Genomic DNA, 24,967 nt, shown 5'->3' with positions numbered 1-24,967 from the left:
ACTACAACACATAATTAGTGAGGAGCATCTGTTCTAGAAGGTTCCTCCAAACTCAGAGGGCTTGGAGAGCTTGAATAAGCCTCTGGCCTTTGGTGGATGCTGTACCCTTTATTGCTTTGGATGATGAATTGCACTTTGCTGCCTGTTGAGGGACTTGACGGTGATTATGGTAACGAATACAGATCAAGTATATTCTGCGGTGTGTTGAGACACTAGCGTTATGCAGAGTGGAAATGGGACACAAATGAAGGGGTCTGATTCTGTGTCCTTGTTGGTTCTGTTGTGCATCTCAGCAGATTTAACAGTACGATTATAGATATAAACGAGCTTATGGATAAGGAGGTTTTAGCAGTAATGCCACAGAACAACCATTTTAGGTTCCTCAAAGACCCTTTCAAAGAACTCTTTTTTTCTTAGTGTTATGAACATGTTCAAATCTAAATAAGATTTTCCAATATAAAGAACCTTTAATGGAATGAAAAGTTTCTGTGGATGTTAAAGGTTCAATGCCATTAAAGAACCTTTATTTTTAAGATATGCAATTTGAAGTCATTATAGGTGAAGGTCTAAAAAATATTATAATTTCACCATTATTTCTCATGTATCTTCTTCAGGCCCATTTTTCATGAAGTGATTCACAGAATTCAAAGATTATCAACATAAAATGAAAGTGTCTGTCTATATATTTAAAGAATTATTTTAGTTTAAAAAATAATTCTATGTTTCTATCTATCTATCATACCATTTATTTATGTATATATTTATTGTACATTAAGATTTACATATAGATAAACAATTCAGCCAATTTTTGTATTAAAGCTAAAATATCTTGAAAGTAGTATTTATTTATGTAGTAGAATAATTGCGTTTTACATTTTTAAAAAATAAAATAAAATATACATTGAATAATAAAGCAGATATTGTTGCTAAATCTGACAACATTTCTCAGCATCTCTCTCTGTAATGCCTATAATCTTTCAAAATTCAAGGCTTTTCAAACCAACCTTTTCAATCCAACATTCAAAGTTTGTCTTGAAGAATTCTGAATCTACTCATTTTAATTCTATTTTCCTACATTCAAATTCAAATCGCAGTCCTGCATCATGCAATTCAAATCCAAAACCTGATCTGGAATTTAAAAAGGCAATTTCAGTTCAATCTGGAATGCTCCACATTCCTCCAATCCCTTTGAGATCCACAAAGGAAAATAATACTTTCTCTGAGGGTTGTTCTTTTGGTACAATGTGATGACGAAGCAGAAGCTCAAAGACACATCAAACACAACATATATGTACATATACATCTTGACAAATAAGATGCAGAGATGAGTGTCATTAAGGATAATGTAAACTCTGACAGTCATCAAAAAGTACTCTCATCCCAACCTTTCGTCCTTCCTCACAAGAAGCATCAACATCCTCTTGAGGGAGCCTTATAATGAGAGGCTTGTCGAATGAGAGCACTCACCTTTCCTGCCAACTCATCAGCCTTGCTATCAATGTTCTGACCCACCTTATGGAAACTTGCCCATTAGGCAAAATTGGCTCTCTCCCCGAGAAGCTATTTACCACAGCAGAAGAAATAAATAAATAAATGCGCACACATCAAGAAATGGGGCCAAGGAGAAAGAAGCTGTTAGGAAGCCATCAAATAGTCATTCTACGTGTATCTCGCTCTCTTTCTCGGAGTAGATAGGTATCAACTCATTCCAGCACTAGCTCCCATTAACCTGTTCACAGGTTGCAAAAGAAAGGTGGTGTTTTTTTTCTCTCCCCCCTCGCAGTAGCTCTGTCTCTCCTCTTCATTCGCGGTCCCACTTTCCATCTCTTTTGGTAAGAATCACAAAAGATAATTTCCTTTTCAAATGACTGTGGCCCCCTCAGCTGACCCCTGGGCATTGAGGCAATGCAGAGAGGGAGCAGAGAATGAGGTTCTGAGGATAACTTTCTCAGGCACGCCGGATGGTGGAAACCTCACAAAACACTGCATTCATTATCCGCGGAAATAAGGCTGATAGGAAAGAATCAAGGAAGAAGAGTATTCATGCAGGTATGCAAGGGTTATATTCTCAAACAGTATGCGACATCTGGTGTGGAGTGAGCATAAATGGTAGCCTGGTAATACCAGACTCTGCTACTTCACTTTGCTTCGTAGACAGAGTCTGGAATGGCATAATAGAGAAGTGTCTTCTCTCTTGCTAGGGGGCGCTTGTCTGAAGTTTAAAATCATTGGTTACCCGTAAGCCAATCAGATACGTTTAGTTATGACGTATGTTATGCGCCTGTACAGCCGCATCGAAGCACAGACATCATGCATCGAACTCAAATCTATGATTGAACTTCCACTGTAAACCTGTTGTTAAATGATGTTTTATTAACAAAGTTCGGGAGAAGCACGAGCAGATAATTAACACAGGTGGAGAGCACTCAGCAATCAATGGTAAGAGGTGTATATATACAGCAGTCTCACCTCAATTCATTTGACAGTCTCGCAGCATCCCCCCACCACCCCTTCTCCACACTTCTAATCCTAAACCACTTACATAGGGTAGGGGGGAGTACTCTGGGTTCGGGCCGAACTCCGAGCTCGGAGCCCTCCCTCCGGACAGCACGCCAAATACGCATTAAATCTTACCCTCCCAATTGTATGTAAGTGTGAACTCGTGAAACACTTTTCTTGTTCTGGCTTCAGTTTGAAAAAGAGTTGAATGTTCTCCATAACAGAGCGAACTGCATCCCGTGACTCGTTTCCCATTTCCGCGGTCGTTTCGGTTTTCGATTTCTCTAACCTACAATGTAAAACTCGGCTTTTAGCATCTACGTCACGGCTCTCAGCCCGCCCTCTGTTCGTTGATTGGCCCGGCTGTTTCCAGACCGGTGGCAAACAGAAAGCTCTGATGCTGTATCAGACTGAGTACAGAAGCGAAATGAAGTTGAGCGGAAGTAGGAAGTCTGACGTAGTCATGCTACATAAATGGGGCTCAGAGGACACAATCCCGTACACCTGATGGGAACCAATGCGATGCTGTTCGCTAACCCTAACCCTAACCCTAACTCTAACCCTACACTACAAGATGCTACTCATTTAAAGCACGATGTCTGAAATGCTTTAAAACGAGACCCCTTTCATAAGCCCTTAACTGATTGTGGACTAATCCATGTAAATGCTGGCGCTTCGAGTTGAGAAAAAACATTGCAAGAATCTGGAAATTCTCTCAAAATTCTGAGTTTCCACAAAGCATATTAAAATTATTTCCGAAGGATACGAAGACTGGAGCGATGATGCTCAAAATCTAAAAACTTACAATAAAAATAAATGTTCCTTCAAGCATAAGAGAGTTCTTTCAAAACATAATAAAAACTTACCAACCCCAAACTTTTCAAAAGGAGTATGCTTAAAAAACACTATTACTTCAAAATTTTGCCCAATTCTGTGTTCCAGTGGTGAAACTATATTTGATTCTCCCTTATACATCTGTATAAATACTGAATGACAACAAAGTTAACATTTACAGGTTTAATCAGTTGACCCCCAAGGCTGACCCGAGGAACCTCACAACTTTCAGTCAACACAGCACATCACACGTGACAAATACCTTTCTGGCTTTTTTCCCAACAAAGACAATAATTCCTTTGCTAGATTTTCTGTAAGGTGTAAACAATAGTTTGTTGCACTTGGTTTAACAGACTTAAGAGAATTCTCAGTTTTATTTTAGTCTAAAACACCTCTCTGAGTCACTGCAAAATAACGTCTAGGGGAGTCGGATGAAGTTTCAGATGGAGACGAAAACTTTTATTAAAATTCTGTCTCTCTCCAGAGAATCCCATTTTGCTCGAAGTCATGGTGAAGTAGCCCTTGAAACAGCCTCTTCACGACGAACAGCTCAGGGACATGCAACCAAAAACAACACACAAGAATAAATTCACCCTTAACCAAGTTACAACATACAGTCTGAAGATGAAAGCCATCCGGATATTGAGCAATTAGATCAATCTGTCGCCAAAGTTCCCGGGTCCGACTTTTTACCCAATTTGACTGGAGCGTACTCCGGATCCAATGCTTTTTTATTAAGCTCTGTCAGGTTTCATTACTAACTGGAAAATCTAATTTGGTTCTGTGTATCTGACAGTATTTCAAACTAATTCATCTTGTCAAGGTGCAGGCTCGACAAGCCCAGCAGATGGTGTTTGCGTAAGATGAAACCCTGATACTTGCCCACTAGGTTCTTAAAGGGCGCCATTACCTACAAAAACAGTCCTTGAGATTTGCTCTTCGTTACAGTCATCTTCCAGTCTCATTTCACGCCTCAAAGCAAATCTTCTCTGCTTCACTGGTGCCAGAAAAAGAAAAACAAACATATAGTAAGTGTTGCTGGATTGTTCTAGAGATCTCATAATACACCATGTACTATTTTTAAAACTGAAAGAGAAGGTTTGTGAGGTCCAGTAGTTGAGTGTACCCACTCAAATTTCTTTGAAGGTCCCTAGATATGACCCGGTTCCATTCTTCAATGGCAGTCTATGGGTAATTTTTTTAAATAATTGTTTTCAGCTGTTTTATTGTCCATAACTCTCTTTTCTATGCATTGATCATCAATTGATAAATTATGGTAGCCATGATCAATAGAAAACGTTCCAAAACCAGTGTTGTTAATGTTAACAAATAACAAACTATATATCGTTGGATTTTACCAATATTTTTTGTAAAAAATGATGTAGGAAAAGTAATAGATGAATTTATGACAAGAGTGCACCCTCAGAAATCCTTACAAAAGGAGCTTTTACCTTTGTTTAAAAAAAAGACTTCCTCGTTGCCTGTTTCCCTATCACTTTTTAGAAATCATCAGAAGTTATATATCACTTGAAAACATAAAATCTCAAAATTCATCCTTCAAAACCCATTTTAAAATCAGACATTGCATTCCCATGTAAATGGTACATCAAAATCATGTTACAAAATGTTTTCAGTCATGAATTATAAAAATTTAGGTTTGTATCATGCACATTCATGTCTATCTTCAAAAACGTGAGTGACAGTTAACAGGTTAAAGTTGAAGTATTCAATGTAAAATAATATTATAATAATAATATTTTAAGCTATAGAAGTATTAAAGAAAAATACAATCTTAAAAAATTATATGAATATTATTCATTTTCTGAACAAAGGAATTATAGAAAACTTGATGTAAATAACTGGAAAAAAACTAAAAGCAAATTCAAAATATTAATAAATAATGTATATAAATAATACAAGAATACAAATAATAATCTCTTATTAATACGTTTTTCAGCATTCAACTAAATTGTGTGTTCTATGGGGAAAGCATATAATCTGCTTGATGGCTGATTCGTTAAGACAGCAGTTTTTGTGATGAAATGCCATGCAAAAAAAAAAAAAAAAGAATCCATCATATAGCAGTCAAATAGACCATAATGAACATATTTAACAATCAATTTAACTGATGAGACCACAGTACGTCTAATACCCAATCAGCAGATATCTAATATGGTCTTAATTGACTTCTTTCAACTACAAAGAACATAAGATAACATTCAGAGGAATAATATGAATAAAGTGTTTAATATTAATGCATTATAGATGTAAAGTGAACCACAAAAGGTTTGTTTTAGTACTACTGGGGTTAGGAGGTGCAGAGAGGTTAATTCCAGTATCCAAGCCTAGATTTACATTACTGTTTGTAGATTAAAGAGGGCTTTCCAGGGAACGTTCCTCACATGTTTGCTGTCTCCACCACAGAGCAGCTGAATGTATTGCGGTCTGATTAATCTTAATGAATTATGCAAATGTGCTTTATCTCAAGCGATTTCAGAATGTTTCTGTATTGTTTTATTAATGCGCTTTTGAATTACTTCGCACAATTACAAAGCTCCCTCTCCTTCTCACTCGCACGCACCGCAATGTTTCTCATTCAGTCGCGTTCCTTTAATAAAAACTCACGGCGGTCTCTGGCGGGATGCACGCACGAATAAGAAATTAGTCATTACTGTAATTTAATGACTTCAAACCAAACAAGACTGCGGTCTAGATTACTAAGCGTAACCCGAACCCTCCTCCCTGGCATCCCAAGGGTCTGATCTTTGGGAGTATGTCTCCTTAATTTCTACTTAATTAATTATGTTTGTTATCATGACTACCCTGTGGTGAGAGCGCGGTTTCGATTACGATGGGAAAACTGACATAACAATGCAAAAAGGCCTTGACGAACGCTCAGCTAGAGATTCTGGAAGTTTCTATTGACCGAGTGAGCTCAAGTATGTATTTATTACTCTGTGAAGAACTCTTCCGCACATTGGACTGTTTCAGGACAGGACCTAATCGAGAGCTGCGCTTTACTAAGCGTGAGTCATTCCATTGATAAGAGAAACATTATCGACGCTTTTAAATATAATTGCGTACACGATTCACTTCAAAGCGCCCATCAAAAGGCGCCAGCAACACTGCTTATCTCCATAAACGTGATATAAGGCACAAATCTAAGGATTATGAGGGGATTTGGATAACAATTTGCACGTGGGCTGAAATGCTATAGATGAGGACGGGTTAATTTGGACTATAAAACTACAGCGAGATGACAGCTCCAATAGATTATATTAGCTGCCTCTTCATGTATCCTACAAATGACAGCTTGTGCATTTCAATCAGAATGTCCAAGGATTATGAAACATCTAGCGTGTAGCATTCATTCTAATGCGTGATTTCATATTCAAAGCATAATGCCGATATGCTTATCAATGCGCTGTCATGCTCAGAAGAAAATGCCAACAGACAGCTTTCATATTAAAGTCAAATTGCAACACTCATGGCACTACAGAGTCTCCTTGATCTAATGGCTTTTTGGAGAACCTTGCTGTGGCCTTTGTGCGCCATATGTGTGACCACTCAGGGTGCAAATGACGCGCACCTTGTCTGCTTTCTTCACCCTTGATTATGGATCTTCCAATGCGCCAACTGACACCAATAAGTAATGATGCATGCTAGGTGGACTTAACAAAATGCCAAAGAAAAAAATGGGTGCCACATTTCTTTACTTGCAACTCTACAAGATCAAAAATTACACTTTCATGTAAATATGAGAATTTGAGGATGCACTTGTAATTTATACACGCACACACAAAAAAATAAAAGTTTTTGTTTACATAGTATATGTGTGTACCCATGCATGTACATATTTAAGAAAAATAATTTATGTTTTATATTACATATATTTATATATAATATAAAATATATGAATATAAATATTAACATGTAAATAAATGTAAATATTTTCAAAATATCTACTGTATGTGTCTGTATTTATATATACATAATAAATATACACAGAACACACATATTATGTAAATAAAAACTTTTATTTTGCGATTAATTGCAATGCGATTAATTGCAATTAATAATCTGAGAGCATATATATATATATATATATATATATATATATATATATATATATATATATATATATATATATATATATATATAAAAGTCTCTCTAATTTTACATTTAATTCAGTGTTTTACTTGCTCTTTCTTTGTACTTCCACTCTCAGAAAATAAACTGTCCAAAAAAGGTACCACTCCAGTGACAGCTTTTGTACCTTTATTTCTGAGAGTGAATTCAGAAATTTGCTAGCCATTTCTGAGTGAAAATGGTTTTTCAGTGCCCTGAAACTCTGAAATGTTTGGAACATCTGGTCTGATGTCCTTGAGCCAAAAAGCCATTAGTTTTAATTGTACAAACCGTTTGTATGATGATTTTTGGTTGGATGAGATCACTATTAATTGTCATCATTTCAAAGAGCTGTATGAAGGTTCTTTTGGCCTTCACATAGAAAACAAAGTCATTCAAGTTTAGAATGACATGAGCGTGAGTAAATAATGATAGAATGTAAATTTTTTGGGAGGATTACTCCTTTAAAATCTTCCACATACCATCTGGCCATCATGTTTGATGAACAACAGGCACTGATGCATGCGACATACCAAATCCATGTGCAGTTAGTACCAAAACCCCACACTTAAGCCACACAATGCACATGAATGCAATCCTTTTCCAGGATTTTGGAACTGATGGGACATTCTGGATGCTACTTTATAAACATGGAATATGATAATCTTAATTTACATAAATCTTTTTCTCTCCTGTTTCACATTCTTCCCTCTCATCTGGCATCATACAGAAGTGTCAATGAGGAGGAAAAACACAGCAAGTTTCCTTACATTTCAGCCCTTTCCACACCATCCATTAACCTAATTTAGGTTGTTGAACATTATGCAAATCCTTGTCTCAATTACCAGAAATCCTTAAAATGACAAATATTTAAAACAAATCCAAATAAAAACCCTGCACACGCTCTGGCATTCCTCCAATCTTTTGTATTGTGACTCTTTTCTAATGTCCCCATTACCATTCAGATGCGGGTGATGCTGATGAAAGCAGTGGTAGGTGTTGGTTGATGCGACATGAGGCAAACAAACCGATTCCTACCTGTGTCTTCCCTGCACCCTAATGAGGCCGGACGCCTGTGGACTCAATCCCCCTCACAGCTTCCTCTACAGAGGTGGGAGCGCACTCCGCATGTAGATAAGAATGCTAGGCATGATAATTCTTAAGGGTTCATTCAGGATTCTTCTGGAAAGCCTTGAGAATTCTGGGGCTGCTGTGACTGCCCTTGGCCCGACGGATTAACGGCTGAGAGACCCAGCATGGAGAAGTCTGGTTAATCCTAGTCGCTCTATGAGGTATCATCGCTGTCCCATATCTGGCATTGTCCTCAGTCTGATACCACTCATTAGACTCCACAGCTGGGGTTTTATACATTGTGCTTTTAACTACACTCTCTGCATACTATACTGTATGTATATTTGAATCATGCAACTCATAAGTTAAATTATAGTCAAAGAATCCTTGTATATGGAATACGTTAGCTATAAACTACCAACAAACAACAGCTACATGGAAGATATGTTTTATCACTTTGAGGAAGTATTTCTTTTTAAAATCAGTGTACATTGGGGTAAAAAAGTAGTTGTGATTTCTGACTCCTAAACAAATTGTTGTTTTGATTCGGATCGTTTCAGTGAATCAGGACGGAACGATTCATTCACAAGATGAATTGAATGGGCCAAACGTCCAAATATACCACTGACAAAGCATCATTTTGACAATCAATGTATATAAGGAACAAAAAATAGCGATCTCTGATTCATAAACAAACTGACTCAGTGATCATCCAGATGGTTCACTCACTCGACACACCCAGAAAGTGACAAAATACACATATCTAAGCAGGTAACAAAACAATGCAAAATTCAACTATTAAAATAAAAATGTAAAATTTTGCGCCTGAATTGATCAATCGAATTATCAAATGAGCTGATTCACTAAAAAGAAGCATACTTCTGAATCTTCTAGAAACTTTTGATTACTGCCTCAGTTCAGCTTTAAGGCTAACACGTTTCTAGTGTCACTGTGTTATTCACTCCTCAACACTGTTATGAATACTTCAAACACCTACCGTGATTCAAGGGCAAGGAAGGTCTTTGAGTTCTCCATTTCAGTTGACCGACCCTTTGTCCCAATGCCATGAACTGTAGCACAATGTCCTGAAAACACAGTCAAAGCACTCAAAACTGCCTCAACACACACATACAAGCCTAAATGCTTTTATCTCCTAGTCTTGGCTAATGACACATTCTTTCAGTTGAAAGCTCAATCTGCAATTAGCTAAACACATTAGAACATTAGTCCATCATTATGAACGCTCCAGTGTCTGAACATTATGTTTATGACATGTTCGGAGCAAGCCTTTGTGTGACTTACTTCTCAAAGCAAATGACATCTTGACTAACCTCGCCATGCCCCTCCTTGTTCTGCTGTTGATATTGCTAATGGTAAATTAGCCAGACAAAAATCGCTGGCAAATGGTATTATGCTAATAGCATTAGCCCTGCCCTGTACAAGTCAGTCTGAAGTGTTCTGTGACAGCTGCAAAAGCGTTATGTGACTCACTGACTGAATGCTAATAACGTGGCATCTGCACATAAATCTGTATATCAAAGACACAGGCTACACGTCAATTTCAATGCGAACATTAGCATAGTCATGTGACATCTTGATGCTCTTGAAGATTTTATCAAAGCTGGCGAATGCGTCGTGACATATGGATAATGAAAGATGTCTGATTGTTTATTCTTTTTGTTCTGTTGGTGGGTGGATGTTATGTTTAAATGCGTTATCTCTTTTATGATGGCAGAGTAATCATGCTTCAAAGTTACAATTGGACGAGATTTCCCATAGAGATACTTTTATTTGAGATAATACTGACACTTTGACTCAATATTGGCCACCAAGGCTTTTAAAACAAACAATAAATCTTTTTGCTATATTCTTTTTCACAAGCTCCCATAGACCACTTCAACTTTTTCATCCATACCATCCATTACCAATAGTGGTAATTCTAAGCGTCATACTTGCCTCTTGCTCTTTCACAAGTCTGTTTCAAAATGGAGCTGAGTGCCCCCAAAACCATACCCAAAAATCATACACTTCACATTGATCAAAAAATCTGCCCATAGTAGAACAAATAAAATATTGGCACCAAAGGATAGGGGACTGAATATTAGTGCCTCTGGAACATATGATTCAAGTAATAAGCCAACCTTTCAAGTCCACATTCGCTTCACAAATAGGAAATGTAATCCATTGTTCTGAAATCACACAATTGTCTCTGAACTGGTCCACATGTTGATTTTTATGGAGTATTTACTATACACGGTGTATGATCTTGTCCGACACTGTTAGAAAGCAAAGACGGCAGTTTGGCAGAGTGTAAATAGAAGAGGGGGTGAAAAAAGAGAGGAAAATTCCATGTTGTTTAAATGGTCCATTCCAAGTGACATTAGTATTCAACAGAGGTCCAACAACTTGATCCCAATAGTTGTGAAGTAGTTTGAAGTCAATGAAACTTAATTTCCATTGCTTTGATCAAAAAAAAAAAAAAACTGCTAGTCCCATATGTATATCGGTCCCAGACTATCGCGTGACCTGAAAAAGAGGAGTCCAAGTTATCATTTCATGTCTGCATGTGATTTCTGTAAAGCTGTACTGGATAAAAATCTGCATCAAACCACTGAAATACCATTTATACCAGTGGATATATATACAGTATTTGCATGTTCAGGACTCATATACTGTTTATTATAGGATACATATTGAGGAAAAAATGTGTTATTATACATTGAGATAAAAACATGACAAACACTTCACATTTTTTAATTCTTACTCATACTTTTCCAGTCATTTTTCCATAACAAAATAAATGTCTTAATAGAACAATGAATTTCTTAGTTTGTGCATGTTCTATTGAGTGACATTGTTTCAAATCATAAAAACCGGTTTGTGTTGAATGACTTTGATGACGTTTATCTTCACAGTTATCTTCACAGTGCAAGCTACAATAATAATAACAGTAAAACATTTATCTTCTCTTTGAAATGCACAATTGACAGCAGCTTGAGATGTAAATTTATATTCATTATTGAAATAGTAAGATCTGTTAGAACTGTAACATCCTCAGTTTTACATGGCGAAATTGAATTATTCTGATTGGTCGAGGTTTATTCAAATTAATCATTGGTCGTCCAAAGTGGCACACATTTAGATCACGATAAAACCACAAATAATATCATGATAATATTCGAGCTATATGGTTTTTAGGTACTATTTTTATTTATTTGTTTGTTTGTTTGTGCCATTTCTACAATGATTTCATGCCGCCTACTGAAACGTTAATGTGAGGTGTCATTGCAGTAGACTAAACATCACAACACTTGTATATATCATCATAAAACAACGACAACAATCACAGAGTGTTAACTAATTATCTCTTGATCATTAGAGGGCCTTCAGCGCTATAAAAATGGAAATTTCTTCAATTAGAAGTTTCCTCTAAGGCATGAGGTGTTAATATGGGGACTGACACATGCTCACGCAGGCACATTGTATTGTCACCTACAAGTGTCATTAACCACACCACCAGCAGGAGCTCAGCGGTAGCGGCCCGAAATAGAGAGCAGCACACTGAGGGACCGGAACCGCTAGCTCCTCTGGATCTGGAAGGGTTTAGCATGCAAGTCTGGTCCTGTTCCAGCTCTGAAACACAAAAGCAAGGCTCTGGGTTCAGAGGCCAGGGTAGGGCAGGTCTCTGTAGTTGTGGACGAGACCTGGCTGGCAGGCTGCTAACGGAAGCCCAGTGTAATCTACACCTTCAGGTCATTGCCAGCAGGCAGCCGGAGGACACACAGAGGAAGTGGAAGGTGTCCTGGCCGCCGTCTCCTCAACGTCCCACCTCCCTCTCTGGTTCAGACATGGACTCACTAGACCACCATTCAATAGAAACAAGTTCAGACTGAGCTACTGAGAGTATGAAGGAAACAGGTCAGGATATTCCTGAGTGTATATTCAAATTTCTAATACTGCACAAAACTTTATTCAAAACTTTGTGTTAATATAATACAATAAAATAACTATATTACACTACCGGATTTAGAGTCTGTATTTAAAATTTAAAAAGAGGTCTCTTATGCTAAACAAAGCTGCATTTATTTAATCAAAAATACAGTAATATTGTGAAATATTATTACAATTTAAAATAACTGTTTTCTATATTTTAAAATATTATTTATTTCTGTGATGCAAAGCTGAATTGTCAGCATCATTACTCCAGTCTTCAGTGTTGCATCATCGCTCCAAAATCATTTATTATCATCAATGTTAGAAAAAGTCGCTCTGCTTAATTGAAACTGATACATTATAAAGATTATAAATCCCAGTGAACATGATTTATTTGAAATCAAACACTTTTATAATATTGTCTTTACTTTCATTTTTGATAAATGCAATGCATCCTTGCTAAATAAAAGTATAAACTTCTTAAAAATTGCACTGGCCCCAAATTATGGTAGTGCATGTTTTATCTGATAACTGTTTTCCCCTTTTCCCCCCATTTACAAATTAGCATATACCTTAATTTTTTGCTGTGGTTTTAAGAATTACATATTTTTTTCTTGTCATAGACTCTAGAAAGTTCAGTGTCGTGCTATTTTTCCAGAACAGACCACTTTCAACCACAATTTAGAATATATATTTAAAATATATAAATCATAATTAGCACTTCAGAACATGGAAAAAAAAATGCAATATATGTCCAATTGAATCCGATCAAGGGAAGTGGTGAAAAGTTCAAAAGTAATGATCAAAGAGATCAGACCTCAGATTAAACAATCCCATCATGCCCTCATCATTCCTGGGATCTCTTCTTGCGGTTATATTGCATGTCCACATCCACGGACAGTGGCCTAGAGGGCCCCAAAAATCAAGCCCAGGTTTGAGAGTAGCTCCCAACACCTCAGAGGTCTGCCTGCTGTTGACGTGAGTGCAGCCACATGAATTATTAAAAGGGCTAAAATAAAAAAGATCTGCCTCACACCGGCCCCTCTGCCCCATGAATAATGGAGGACTCGACTGAAGCACAGGCATTTGGTGAGTCAAACTTCTCAGTCTGATGGATGGCTACAAGCCCTGTGTGTCAACCAAACATACACAGCGGCTCGCAAACATGCGGTGGCAAACATAAAAACAATAAGTCACATTAACCTGCGGAAGCGCATCATCGCCCGCGCTGACTTTTCTAAATGCAATGCCACATTGTGTTTCTTTTGTCTAGGCTTTTGTTGAACAATAAAGTTGTCTAAAATCCCAGTGTTTTTCAAGACAGTGTCATATGCAAGGACCACTAAGTAGTCTTGGCCAAATATAAATGTATAAATCTCAATTTAAATAAAATAGACCTTTACATAGGTTTTGTGGTGCATGGTCACATTTAGCAAATATAAAATTACCTGTATATTTACTAAAATATACTGATATTATTATAATTATTAAATGTAAATTAAAAAGTTTTTAGCATTTAGTTTTATAAATGTGGTGTATATATTATAATACTGTTATAATATTATAATATAATATATATAACATTTCAAATTATATACTGTATTGGTGTGTATTTATATATACATAATAAATATACACAATACAAACACATATATTATGTAAACAAAAACCTTTATTCTGGATGCGATTAAACATGATTAATCATTTGACATATATATATGCATTAGCCCACTTTATCGGAATCATTGTTGTCCTGTTACAGATATTTTGGAACATTTCTAAAGCTGGTATTGGCATTATTATGATGGGTATACGACTGTGCTGTAATTGGATGGGCTCCCTCTCACCTTGGTCGTCTTGACTTTGTTTCCCGTGCTGCAGCTCCAACCTTTTAGATCCGGCAACACCTTACACTCCTCGCCCTCCATACACGGGTGCATCTGGCACCACCACTTCTGTGCTACGATAGAAGCTGCGCAGACAGAGAGAAAGAAAGAAAGAAGAGAGAATCTCAACACTCTGCTCACTCTGTGTCAACTGCCAAAACGGGAAAGAAACAAGCCCAAATCACCACGCATCCAAGACTTTGAAGGATGAAGCAATGAAGATTGAGAGGAGGAGAAAACCTCAGAATATCTCACTCACGTCCACTGTCAAATGAAATGAAACTACGTCTTTGTATCTCTTTCTCCCGAAAACAATGAGGCTAGTCAGGGAGGAGGTCTTTGATTCAAAGCTGACGGTTTGAATCCATCAATCCGATGTGGGCTCGATGCTCACAGTATGTCTTTCGGGATAAAGTTCTTCCTTCATGTCAAGATGACAAGGGTTGTGGTCTTGGGGATTGGCACAACGTTGAGGGTTAAGGGGAACTGAGAAGCAGATGGAAGACATTGTCAAGCTTGAGGCTTTTAATATGGGGCAGAGAGGAAGGAGCTATAAACTTTTTAAAATCGCAGGATATCAAAATCATAGATGTGGATTTAAGTCCACATCTATCAGCTGAATCCTACTACCGTATTTTCCGGACTATAAGTCGCACTTTTTTTCATAGTTTGGCTGGTCCTGCGACTTATAGTCAGGTGCGACTTATTTATCAAAATTAATTTGACATGAACCGAGAGAAATGAACCAAGAGAAATGAACCGAGAGGAAACATTACCGTCTCCAGCCGCGAGAGGGCGCTCTATGCTGCTCAGTTCCCCTATAGTCTACACTGTGCAGCATATAGCGCCCTCTCGCGGCTGAGGCGGTAATGTTTTCTCTCGGTGCTTGGTTCTAAATGAATGCGACTTATAGTCCAGTGCGACTTATATATGTTTTTTTCCTCATCGTGACGTATTTTTGGACTGATGCAACTTATACTCAGGTGCGACTTCTAGTCCAAAAAATACGGTATATGATGAAATAAACTTTTAGGCTGAACGGAAAAACATACCTCTACCTCCAAAAAGGCACCTATACATAAAATTCACTGCAGCTTCCAGTTAATATGAACACTAGTAACATTAAAACACCACCAACTTTGATTCTATTTCACACAAATTATGATTACAGAAGCACCATTTAATAAGTTTATTTAGTATGATATAGATTTAATAGATTATTTGCATGATTCCTTACACAATATTATGTTAAGACCTCAAAATAGCACACCATACTGCACGATTTGTAGACTAATACATTTTGAGGTTTGCATGACAACCAAGTTCATATGTATGGCTTTTCTGATGTAACAAACTTGCTCAGCAGTGCACCTGGTACAGCTTTGCACTTGCGATGAGCCCTCTTGTACATTCAAAGTGCCACGAAACATGCAAGCAGAAACTATTTCATTCTGCAGAAAAATCACCACAGGCACACTTTTTAATGATCCTGGGTGAAACTTTTACCAGATGTGCATTTAGGAAAACACCCAATACAATGCTTTCTAAAAATGAGAATGTCATTGTGACGAGTGGGGCGGGGCCGAGGGACGTGGGAACGAGGAGTGAGGCCGGTGTAGTGATTGGAGATGAGCTACACCTGCCACCCACCACCGGTCTCGAGTCCCACGTAGGAGATGGAAGGATATAAAACTGGAGCGACGACCATGAAGGACGAGAGAGGACCAGGCCTGGGCTTTAGTTTATGTTTTGCTTTTTATTTGCGTGCATCAGTCGTCCGTTAGGGGCTGATGCGCTATTTTGTGTTTATTTTTAATTATTAAAGTTTCATTTTGATTGTGCGCCGGTTCCCGCCTCCTTCTTCCCGATGATTATGGAGATTTTATTATTAAAGTCCTGTCTTCCGAGAAAAAAAAATTGCAATCAGCAATTTCCATCCCAACTGTGTTTCAATTTCAAACACAGGAAACACGTAAAAAGAGCACTATTTTATGACGTTTTTAAAAATGTAGACATACATGTGTAGTTAAATATGTATTCACTCCCACAAACCTACCAAAATAATCGTTTTACTATAATTAAACGTGGTAACTGGCCACCACTGATATTCTCATTCTCAAGTAATAACAAGAGTATTTAATATAGCAACTATAATTAAAAAGGCTAGATCTTCTACAAGTGCTTCTTTGAACATTTGAATTGTGTTTTTGTTGTCCAAAAATCTGAGACCACCAATGATTTTTTTTTCCAATAAAAATTATATTATCAACAGATAAGTGAAAATATATTTAAAAAAAAAATCACATTTCCAGTCTTGTGTCAGACTTTCATAACCTACAGTACGTAGACACAATCTACCGCATAAAAACAGTGTAAGGAGGTCAAGTGTCTTTCAGTCTTAAGTGTAGTGGCTTTTGTCCTCATTCAGGAGGTAGAATCATGTGCTGTGGTCTTGGTGCTCAGCAGGGGGTGGCAGCACCTGTCAGATGCATTAGAGGGCAGAAAAGAAGATCAAGATCGATTGACCTGTCCAGTGAGGGGGCGCTGACATGTTATTAGACAAGCAGCCCACGCTGCACTCGAGCAAACAGCAGGATGACGGTGTCACACTCAAACGGACCCTGACTCAGAAGTGACAGCCCAGAGAGATGAGACTGAGATAAAGACGGCGGCTAGACTTTAAAATGATGGTTTAATTTAAGAGCAGGTACTACATTACATTAGAATGGCTTTTCTTGATGTTTACATCACCGTACCACCACTTTTTTTCTATTAAATAATACAATTAATTTAGTTAAAAAAAAGATAAAATATATTAATTTTATCCTAATTAGTATAGATAGTAAAAATATAATATAAAAGTCTAATATTTTATCTATTTATCAAGTATAACGTAAATAATAAACTACTTTGCTTTATAGAATCAAATCAGAAACCACACACACAGACACACACACACACGCACACACAGACACAAACAAATGTCTTACCGTCCACACAGGAAGGAGCCGCTCTTGTTGTCCCAGCAACTTGCCCAGGGAAGCAAGAACACTTGACAGTTTGGGAGCGCTCCTCGATTTTGTTCTTGTTACAGCAGCGGTGGGCTGCAATGACCTCACAGGTTCCCGCTTTGACGTGTACTGAGGAAAAACAACAAGGACACCGAGTCTATTAAAATCAGCCAGCTGTTTCAAACTCTCCTCGCCGACAAAGGAAACGATGAGGCACTAATGCATATTCTGTTGCTGCCGGTGGCTGCAATGGAAATGAATCTGTTGACGTGGAGGCAGCGTACGATTTAATGAATGCTAATGCAAGCGGTTTGATTTGTCTCAGGTCAGAAATCAGAAAAACATTCCCTGTGATCAACGAGTTGGGTTTTATGCTTCACTTTAGTAATTACAAGTAAAACGGTTAATTGATCATCATGGACCTTTATGCATCTAGAAGCATCTTTCAGGCAAATGATTTATTCTCATTTTGTTTTGTTTATCCTTCACCTATGACTGAACAACGGCGGGGAGCAACGTCTCGTAGCATTTAAAAGCGTGTATTCACACATCACTTTGAAGCTCTAAATTGAGGAGTTTAAAAAAGAAGAGTATAAAAACATTTCGAAAGTTTTAGTGTACCTTTCAAATCAGCCTTAATTGCATTGGTAAAGATTTTCAATTTAAGACTTGAGTTAAAAATTGATTGAAAAAGGGGCCTCCGTTTTCCCATTAGCTGGCCAATCTCAAAATCTCATCAACAACATTAAAAACATTTTGCCTCCGATCAATAAAGAGCCTTTAACGTGCACACAAAAGGCTCTGTCGAGCGGTAGGCCGATTGTGGGCTTGAGAAAGAAAAACAGAGATTTACCGATGCAAACGCCGGCAGGTGAAGGGCTGAAGCCCCTTTGTGTGATTATCTCAGCCTCAACACACTCCAGGGCCAAAGTTAATTTCAAAAAGTTTGAGCGGATGCAAATTGAATATTCATTGGTGGAGTTTGTTCCAACATCTTATAGAAAATGATTGCTTTGACTCATTCAATGTGCATTACCACCTTTATTTGTGTACCTTCCAACTGCACAGTGCTTGTAAAAATCTATAAGAGAAACAAACTGGGATGGGTTACTCCACAAGCTTGAGTTTGTCATGTGTTTGGCTTCTCTGGTAGAGCAACGATGTGAAAAATGGTTTGAGAAAGTCTATGCTAAATAACATTTGCATACATTTACTGGCGTGATATATTCATCATATTCAAAAATTTAGCTTTTCATAAATTGGCCATTAAATGATTACATTAAAAATGTGCAGATTGATTAAAATTGATTTAATGCTCTCAGAGCTGATGGAGAAGTAGAAAAAAAGAGAACCATTTACTGCTCCTGGATGTATTACTTCAAGATTACACTTAAAACCAAACATAGACACAAAACCAGACATAAACCAATATAATCCAGGGGTTGGATTCATTAAAGTTTTTTTAACAATACATTTCTTCGTAACTAGTGATTTTGTGATGCCGATATCTGAGCAGGGTGACCGATATGAAGCCAATACATATGATATAACACAAATTAATTTAAAGGTAAATAAAAGCACATGTATAACAACTGCTGAAATTAAATTTACATTTATTTTGCATATTTCTATATGATATAATAATAAAAATTAATTATAAAAAAAAAGTTTTATTTTTATTCTGTAATCCTATTTTAGTATTTTTCATAAATTCATATATTGTAAAAAATAAATAAATAAGCATAAAAAGAAAGCAATTTCTTAAAAATAAAAAATAAATATTCTAAAATTAATAATTCAAACTGTTCTTAAAAACCATTGTAATAATGGGTACAGTATGAAGAAGAAGAAGAAGAAGATTCCAGCAATGCCAATGTCATTGATTCATTTCTTAAGAACACACATACTTATGTACCTTGAGCGAAGTGCAAGTTTCTCTGGTTAAAAGTGTCTGCCAAGTGCATAAATGTAAATGATATTATCTACGCACTCAAGAGCTTCTGTGAAAACTCAAAAGCTTTTAATTTTGGCAGTGAAAATTACGTTTCTATGTTTGGTGCTGATCAAAATCTGTTCCTTGACTCGAGGTCACGCTGAAATCCAATCAAACTCGTGAAATAAAGGAAGTGTCATGCTCCTGGAACAGAATGTTTTTGGCACAACCACAGAGATCAGCAACAACACAGGAGCACCTGATCCCAGATCAGCCCTCGACCTGCTGTGGGAAAGCTTCTCTCTGGGTAGCAGGCAGGTTGGCAGGGCCTGGAGAAACAGTGCAAACTACTAATTAAACCATAACCCTTTCACCGAGGTCATACACAAGTCAACCAAATCTATAGGCATGAGCGATTGGCTCCTGTGAAGATTAAGCTGCAGTGTTTAGCAAGGTGCCTGAAGACCAACAAAGAGAATTAAACAGCTACTTCTTGGCTCTGTATACTCAACTGATGTGAGACCTTTTCTAAGAAGGCATTGTGTCTTTCTCTGGACATCTGTGCAAAATTTACATGGACTTGCAATAGCTGCAATCGATATGTTTCACTTAAGGTGTGCAGGCTGGTCGTCTGGCAGAGTCAGGGAACGTCTGCCTCAACAGCGGGAGGGGGTGCGATCCAGGCGCTAACAGTAATGGGAGCTGGCACGGCTCTTAGGCACTGCTTTCAACACCACAATCACATCCATTGATCCCACATTGACAAGCAGCATCATCCCAATGAAGACTGTGAAGATATGGATGAACTAGATGGAGGCAAAATAAAAGGAGCCTTTTTGATATGCAATTGATATACCTGCCCACACTGCCAAAAGCACCAAAAGTTGGTTAAATGGCCATGGTGTTGGTGTGCTTGACTGGCCAGCAAACTCACCATGCTTGGATACAGCACTCTGTGAACAGCCAGCTTCTTTGGCAATGAATGTTTGTGGCTTACCATCCTTGTGAATGGTGTCAATGATTGTCTTCTGGACAACTGTCAGATCAGCAGTCTTCCCCATGATTGTGTAGCCTAGTGAACCGAACTGAGAGACCATTTTGAAGGTTCAGGGAACCTTTGCAGGTGTTTTGAGCTGATTAGCTGATTGACATGTCACAATATTCATCAATAATTTGTTGAGATAGTGATTTGGTGGGTTTCTGTTAAATGTGAGCCAGAATCATCACAATTAAAAGAACCAAAGACTTTATTCTGTGTGCATTGAATTTATTTAATACTCGAGTTTCACAATTTGAGTTGAATTACTGAAATAAATGAACTTTTCCACGACATTCTAATTTATTGAGATGCACCTGTATTTAAAGTGTGGAAAAATAGTCCAGATACTTTTGTTAGAAATATCAAATACCTTTCCAAATCCAATAAAGATGAAAAAAACCAAACATATGGTTTTTCCAACAGCCCAAACAGTTTTTCAAGCAATGACAAACATATGGTTATTTCACAGGATTTGCAAATGTGCTGGCACTTGTCAGATGTGGTTAGGATCTAAGAGTCTCCATGCAGTTTCTCATTAATGTGAGTTGAAGGGTAAAATCATCTAACATTGGGATGTGTGACATTCTCCACAAGGGTAAAGGCCATTTTAAAAATAAAACAGAACAGATTGCTGCCTCAGATGCAAGTATGAGCATTAAGCAGACATTTTTTACCCTTTTGCCTTACTTCTGTGCTTTTTCAGTCTGTCATTGATGGGCTTTTTGGAGCCAAGAAGCTCTTTTTCTACAAACATCGAACATATTGACGAATAACAAAAAAAGGAGAGAAAACATATAAAATGTTCCTACTAAGCTCCTATTGAATTAGCATAACACAGCCACCCTCTGCTTTGGTGCATGAGAGAGAGAGATGACAGACTTTGTGTTGACAAAATTGCTATTCAAAGGCTGTTTTTCCCCCCAGAAACACTGTGATGGAGATGCTGGATGAAAAAATAAGAGTGAGGTGCGTAACCGTTAAAGCAAACAATGACTAAATATCACCATATACTTCATAGTAAACAAATGATTAAACCGCCATTAGCCGAGGACACATCAAAACAGCTATTATGTTGCCATGCTAAACAAAGGCATAAAGGGATACTTAACCGTACAGTCTGCTTTCGTTTCATGTGACAGGCAACAATTACTCATGAGCAATAACAAAGCCTCTTCATATCTGTTAACTCCCCTCATATGTTTCAAACGCAAAGCTCTGTTTGCATCCTCAAGGCTAATAACTACAGTGACAGTGTCTGTTTAACCAAGAGAAAAAAAAATAAACCATTGGAGACCAGATATGATCCTGTATCACAACAAAGTACTAAACCATGTAAAAATTGTTAAATGTCATTGCATTATATAATATAGGGTTTTACAAAAAAAAAAAAAGAAGGCGGCAGAAGCAGAAACTTCTGATATTTTGAAGTAAGGCTGAAGCATCCAAATAGTGACTTGGAAGATGTCCTGAAACATGCCTAATGCAACAATGCTTAAAAGCATTCATTAAAGCATTCATGAAGTCGGTAGGTCCATTCTGGAGCCAAACACACATTCATCACCAGAGTCTTGGTAGTCTCTCCAACCCAAGGCGCTTGACAGACAGTATCAGCCTCACCGGTTCAATGGAGCAGGGATGGTGTGTGTGTGTGTATGTGTGTGTGTGCGTTGCATGATGTACAGAGTCTGATACATCCAAGACGGACTGACTCTTCATGGCTGTAAAGAACCAACTGTTCCTCCATGAATGTTCTATGCTCAATGAAGAAGGAAGGGTAATATTGATTAAGTCATCCAAGAGTTAAATAACATCATGAAGTATTCATTAATGGTGCACTGACCAGTGCACATGGGCACATCCACAGAACACCTTAGCTTAAAAAAAAGCAACACTTTTTTCAGAATTGATAAAAATAAGAAATGTTTTTTTGTGAAGCAAATCAGCATATTAGAATGCATATGATTCAGCAGATTATTCAGCTTTGCCGTCACAGGAAACATTTATGTTTTGAAATATATTCTACATAATTAGAATTTTTTTTTTCACAACATTACAGTTTTGTATTGGATTTTTTAATAAAACAAATGCAGCCTTAAGGCTTGTGCACACCGGGTTGATTATCACGCGCAATTATCGCCGACGTTTAACTCCTCGTGACTGAACAAAGGGCGCCAATTTTTTTTTTAAACTAAAAAAAAAAATTTGTGCACGTGCCTGGAGAAGCAGAAGTTACAATAGAACACGACTTGGTGGCGCTCAAGTCTTGCCGAGCACACATAAGTGATACCTATCTACAAAGAGGAAGTAAGTAGACAAAAAAGATGCATCAAGGCAAGATGAATGTAGAGTTGCTGGTCCCACTGGTGTCTAAACACAAAGGGCTTGATGACAAACGCGACAGCGACTCCCGATAATAGAATCTCGATAAGAGGGAGCTTTTATGGAGAGGATTTGCAGCTCAGATAGGATTCGATGTGTACCAGGTATTTCTGTTTTTCATTAAGCGCCATCTAATGTCAGGGAGGGAATTTGAATTTGAATTTGAACACACAAGACATTTCGAAAAACACTGGCGATAAGCACGTGCGATAATCGTCCTGGTGTACACGATGCTTTAGTCAGCAAAATCTTTTTTAAATCCTACCAACCGTAAACATTTAAACGTTAATGTACACACACACACACACACACAGAAATGTCCCATGCATCTAACCTGTAGACTAAAATTTAGTGTGAAGACCCATCAAAGCATCAAACTTCTACAGCCGATTAAAAAATAAATAAATATAGAAGCTACATTTGTAGATGATTATGGGTGTTCAGTATGCCGTTCAGTAAACTACATCGGGATGCACATTACTAGCACATTCTCCAAGTTGCGCAGCAGGAAATGAGTGCACTCTTTTTCCTCGACACTGTGATCAAGCTCACTTTCACTCCGTCTGTCCTAACACTTATTACTCAGTGCGACTGCAGTGAAAAGAAAGAGAAATGCTTCTCTCCCTTTTTTTTTCTTTGACCAGAGAGAGAAAGTGAAGCAGAGTGGCAACCCAATTACCATACCATCGCCATGGCAATTTACAGCAAGTCACTTATGAAATTGTTATGAGGCGATAAGAGAACTAGCCATCTGCGGGCTGCAGAAATGGAAGATCAAACGCTCTGTCTCAATGCCACACTGGTTACCTGATCAGAAGTATTTTGGTGCGGGGAGGGCCGAGAGGGTCTCTAAAAAGTCTAAATGAATAGATGTCACATCAAATGTTCTTTACAGGGTCAGATCTTTGACACGAATACACTGTTTTTTTTTCTTGACACAAGACACACTCTGATAACCAGCGAGCCGTGGAAAGCCTAGACTGGGGCGATGACAGCAAATTTGCGCCTGTAAGATACGGCCGTTCAGGTTCTGCAGAAAAACAACAACACCACACAAACACAGCTAAAGTACCTCTGTGGTTAGCGAAGGCTAATATGAAGTCAACACTCCCAAACAAGAGCGAGTCTGGGCAGAGGTCCAAAAACCTCATGCTGGTGTTAACAGAAATTGAAAAGCACACAATAGAAACACGCATGAGTACCTGAAATTGATAACCATTTGCTTTTGATGGTAGGAACTATACTGTACTGTGTATTAGCTGTCTAGTCTGAGAGTCTTTGGCTGTGTCAGCTTAAATTTGAATTATTTTACCCCCACCCCTGGAATTATTAAATAATTAAATTAATATGCATAACACAATTAGATAATGTCACAATTTTTTATTAAATTAAAATGTAAAAAATAATCATAGAAATCTTACCAGGGAGGAGAAAGAATAACTAATAATAATCATAAATTGTTAAGTTATTCTAATTTTTTTATTTAATATTTTAGTTCATTATTCATTCATTAATATATAACATGTCAATTAATTCATAAATGTAGCTGTATATATATATATATATATATATATATATATATATATATATATATATATATATATATAATTACATAAAATGGCACAATTTTTTTATTAAAAAATATTTTTTTATCATAGAAAATCTCACCTTTGAGGAGAAAATATCTAATAATAATAAATTATTAAAATATAATAATATATTAAATAATGGATTTCACTATATCAAACAGAATGTCCATTAGTACTGCAAATGATTTTATTTAGCATTTTTTTAATAATACACAAAATTGTAAAATTGACAGACTATAAATCTACATTGCGAAATTGGTAAATTTCCTTGTTTTTCTTCTTTTTTCCTGGTCTTTGATTGACCCTCTATGTTTTGCCAATACATATTTTTTATGCTTTTGCTAAGAACAAGTTCAAGGTACAGTCATTTAATTTCTTCCGCAAATAAACATTACACCTCTTTAAGCACAAGTCAACATTATTAATAAATCCATTTTCGCTGATGAAGCCTCGAGACATCACCAGTGGCATCATAATCATTTAACAGAACTGGAGTTGTTCACTTTCCATTGTTTCTCTTTAAAAACAAATTAGTGATCTCGTCCTAATATGTGAGATCACCATAATGCGATAATCAGCAAATCTATATTAACATGAATGCTTAAACAGTTTAGAAAAATATTACATTCGCAATCTGGGTCAACACGTAACCACACCGCTTAATG

At 37.2% G+C, this 24,967-nt stretch overlaps 1 protein-coding gene across 1 annotated transcript in view; it reads right to left on the bottom strand.

Moving 5' to 3' along the window:
• Positions 1–10,312: 10,312 nt before the first annotated feature.
• LOC127960132 (chemokine-like protein TAFA-2) overlaps positions 10,313–24,967 on the bottom strand; it is a 105,766-nt gene continuing 91,111 nt past the window's right edge. Inside the window, exons 4-6 of the mRNA XM_052559712.1 lie at positions 17,342–17,491; positions 14,313–14,437; positions 10,313–11,058 (exon numbers count right to left, since the gene is read on the bottom strand). Of these exons, the coding sequence (XP_052415672.1) occupies positions 11,047–11,058; positions 14,313–14,437; positions 17,342–17,491 (287 nt within the window). The 3' untranslated portion in view covers positions 10,313–11,046. The remainder of the gene's footprint in view (positions 11,059–14,312; positions 14,438–17,341; positions 17,492–24,967) is intronic.

Source organism: Carassius gibelio, chromosome B6 (genome assembly GCF_023724105.1).
Source record: "Carassius gibelio isolate Cgi1373 ecotype wild population from Czech Republic chromosome B6, carGib1.2-hapl.c, whole genome shotgun sequence".
NCBI lineage: Eukaryota > Metazoa > Chordata > Actinopteri > Cypriniformes > Cyprinidae > Carassius > Carassius gibelio.
The sequence above is the reverse complement of the archived record's forward strand: the minus strand, read 5'-3'. Positions and strand labels throughout refer to the sequence as shown.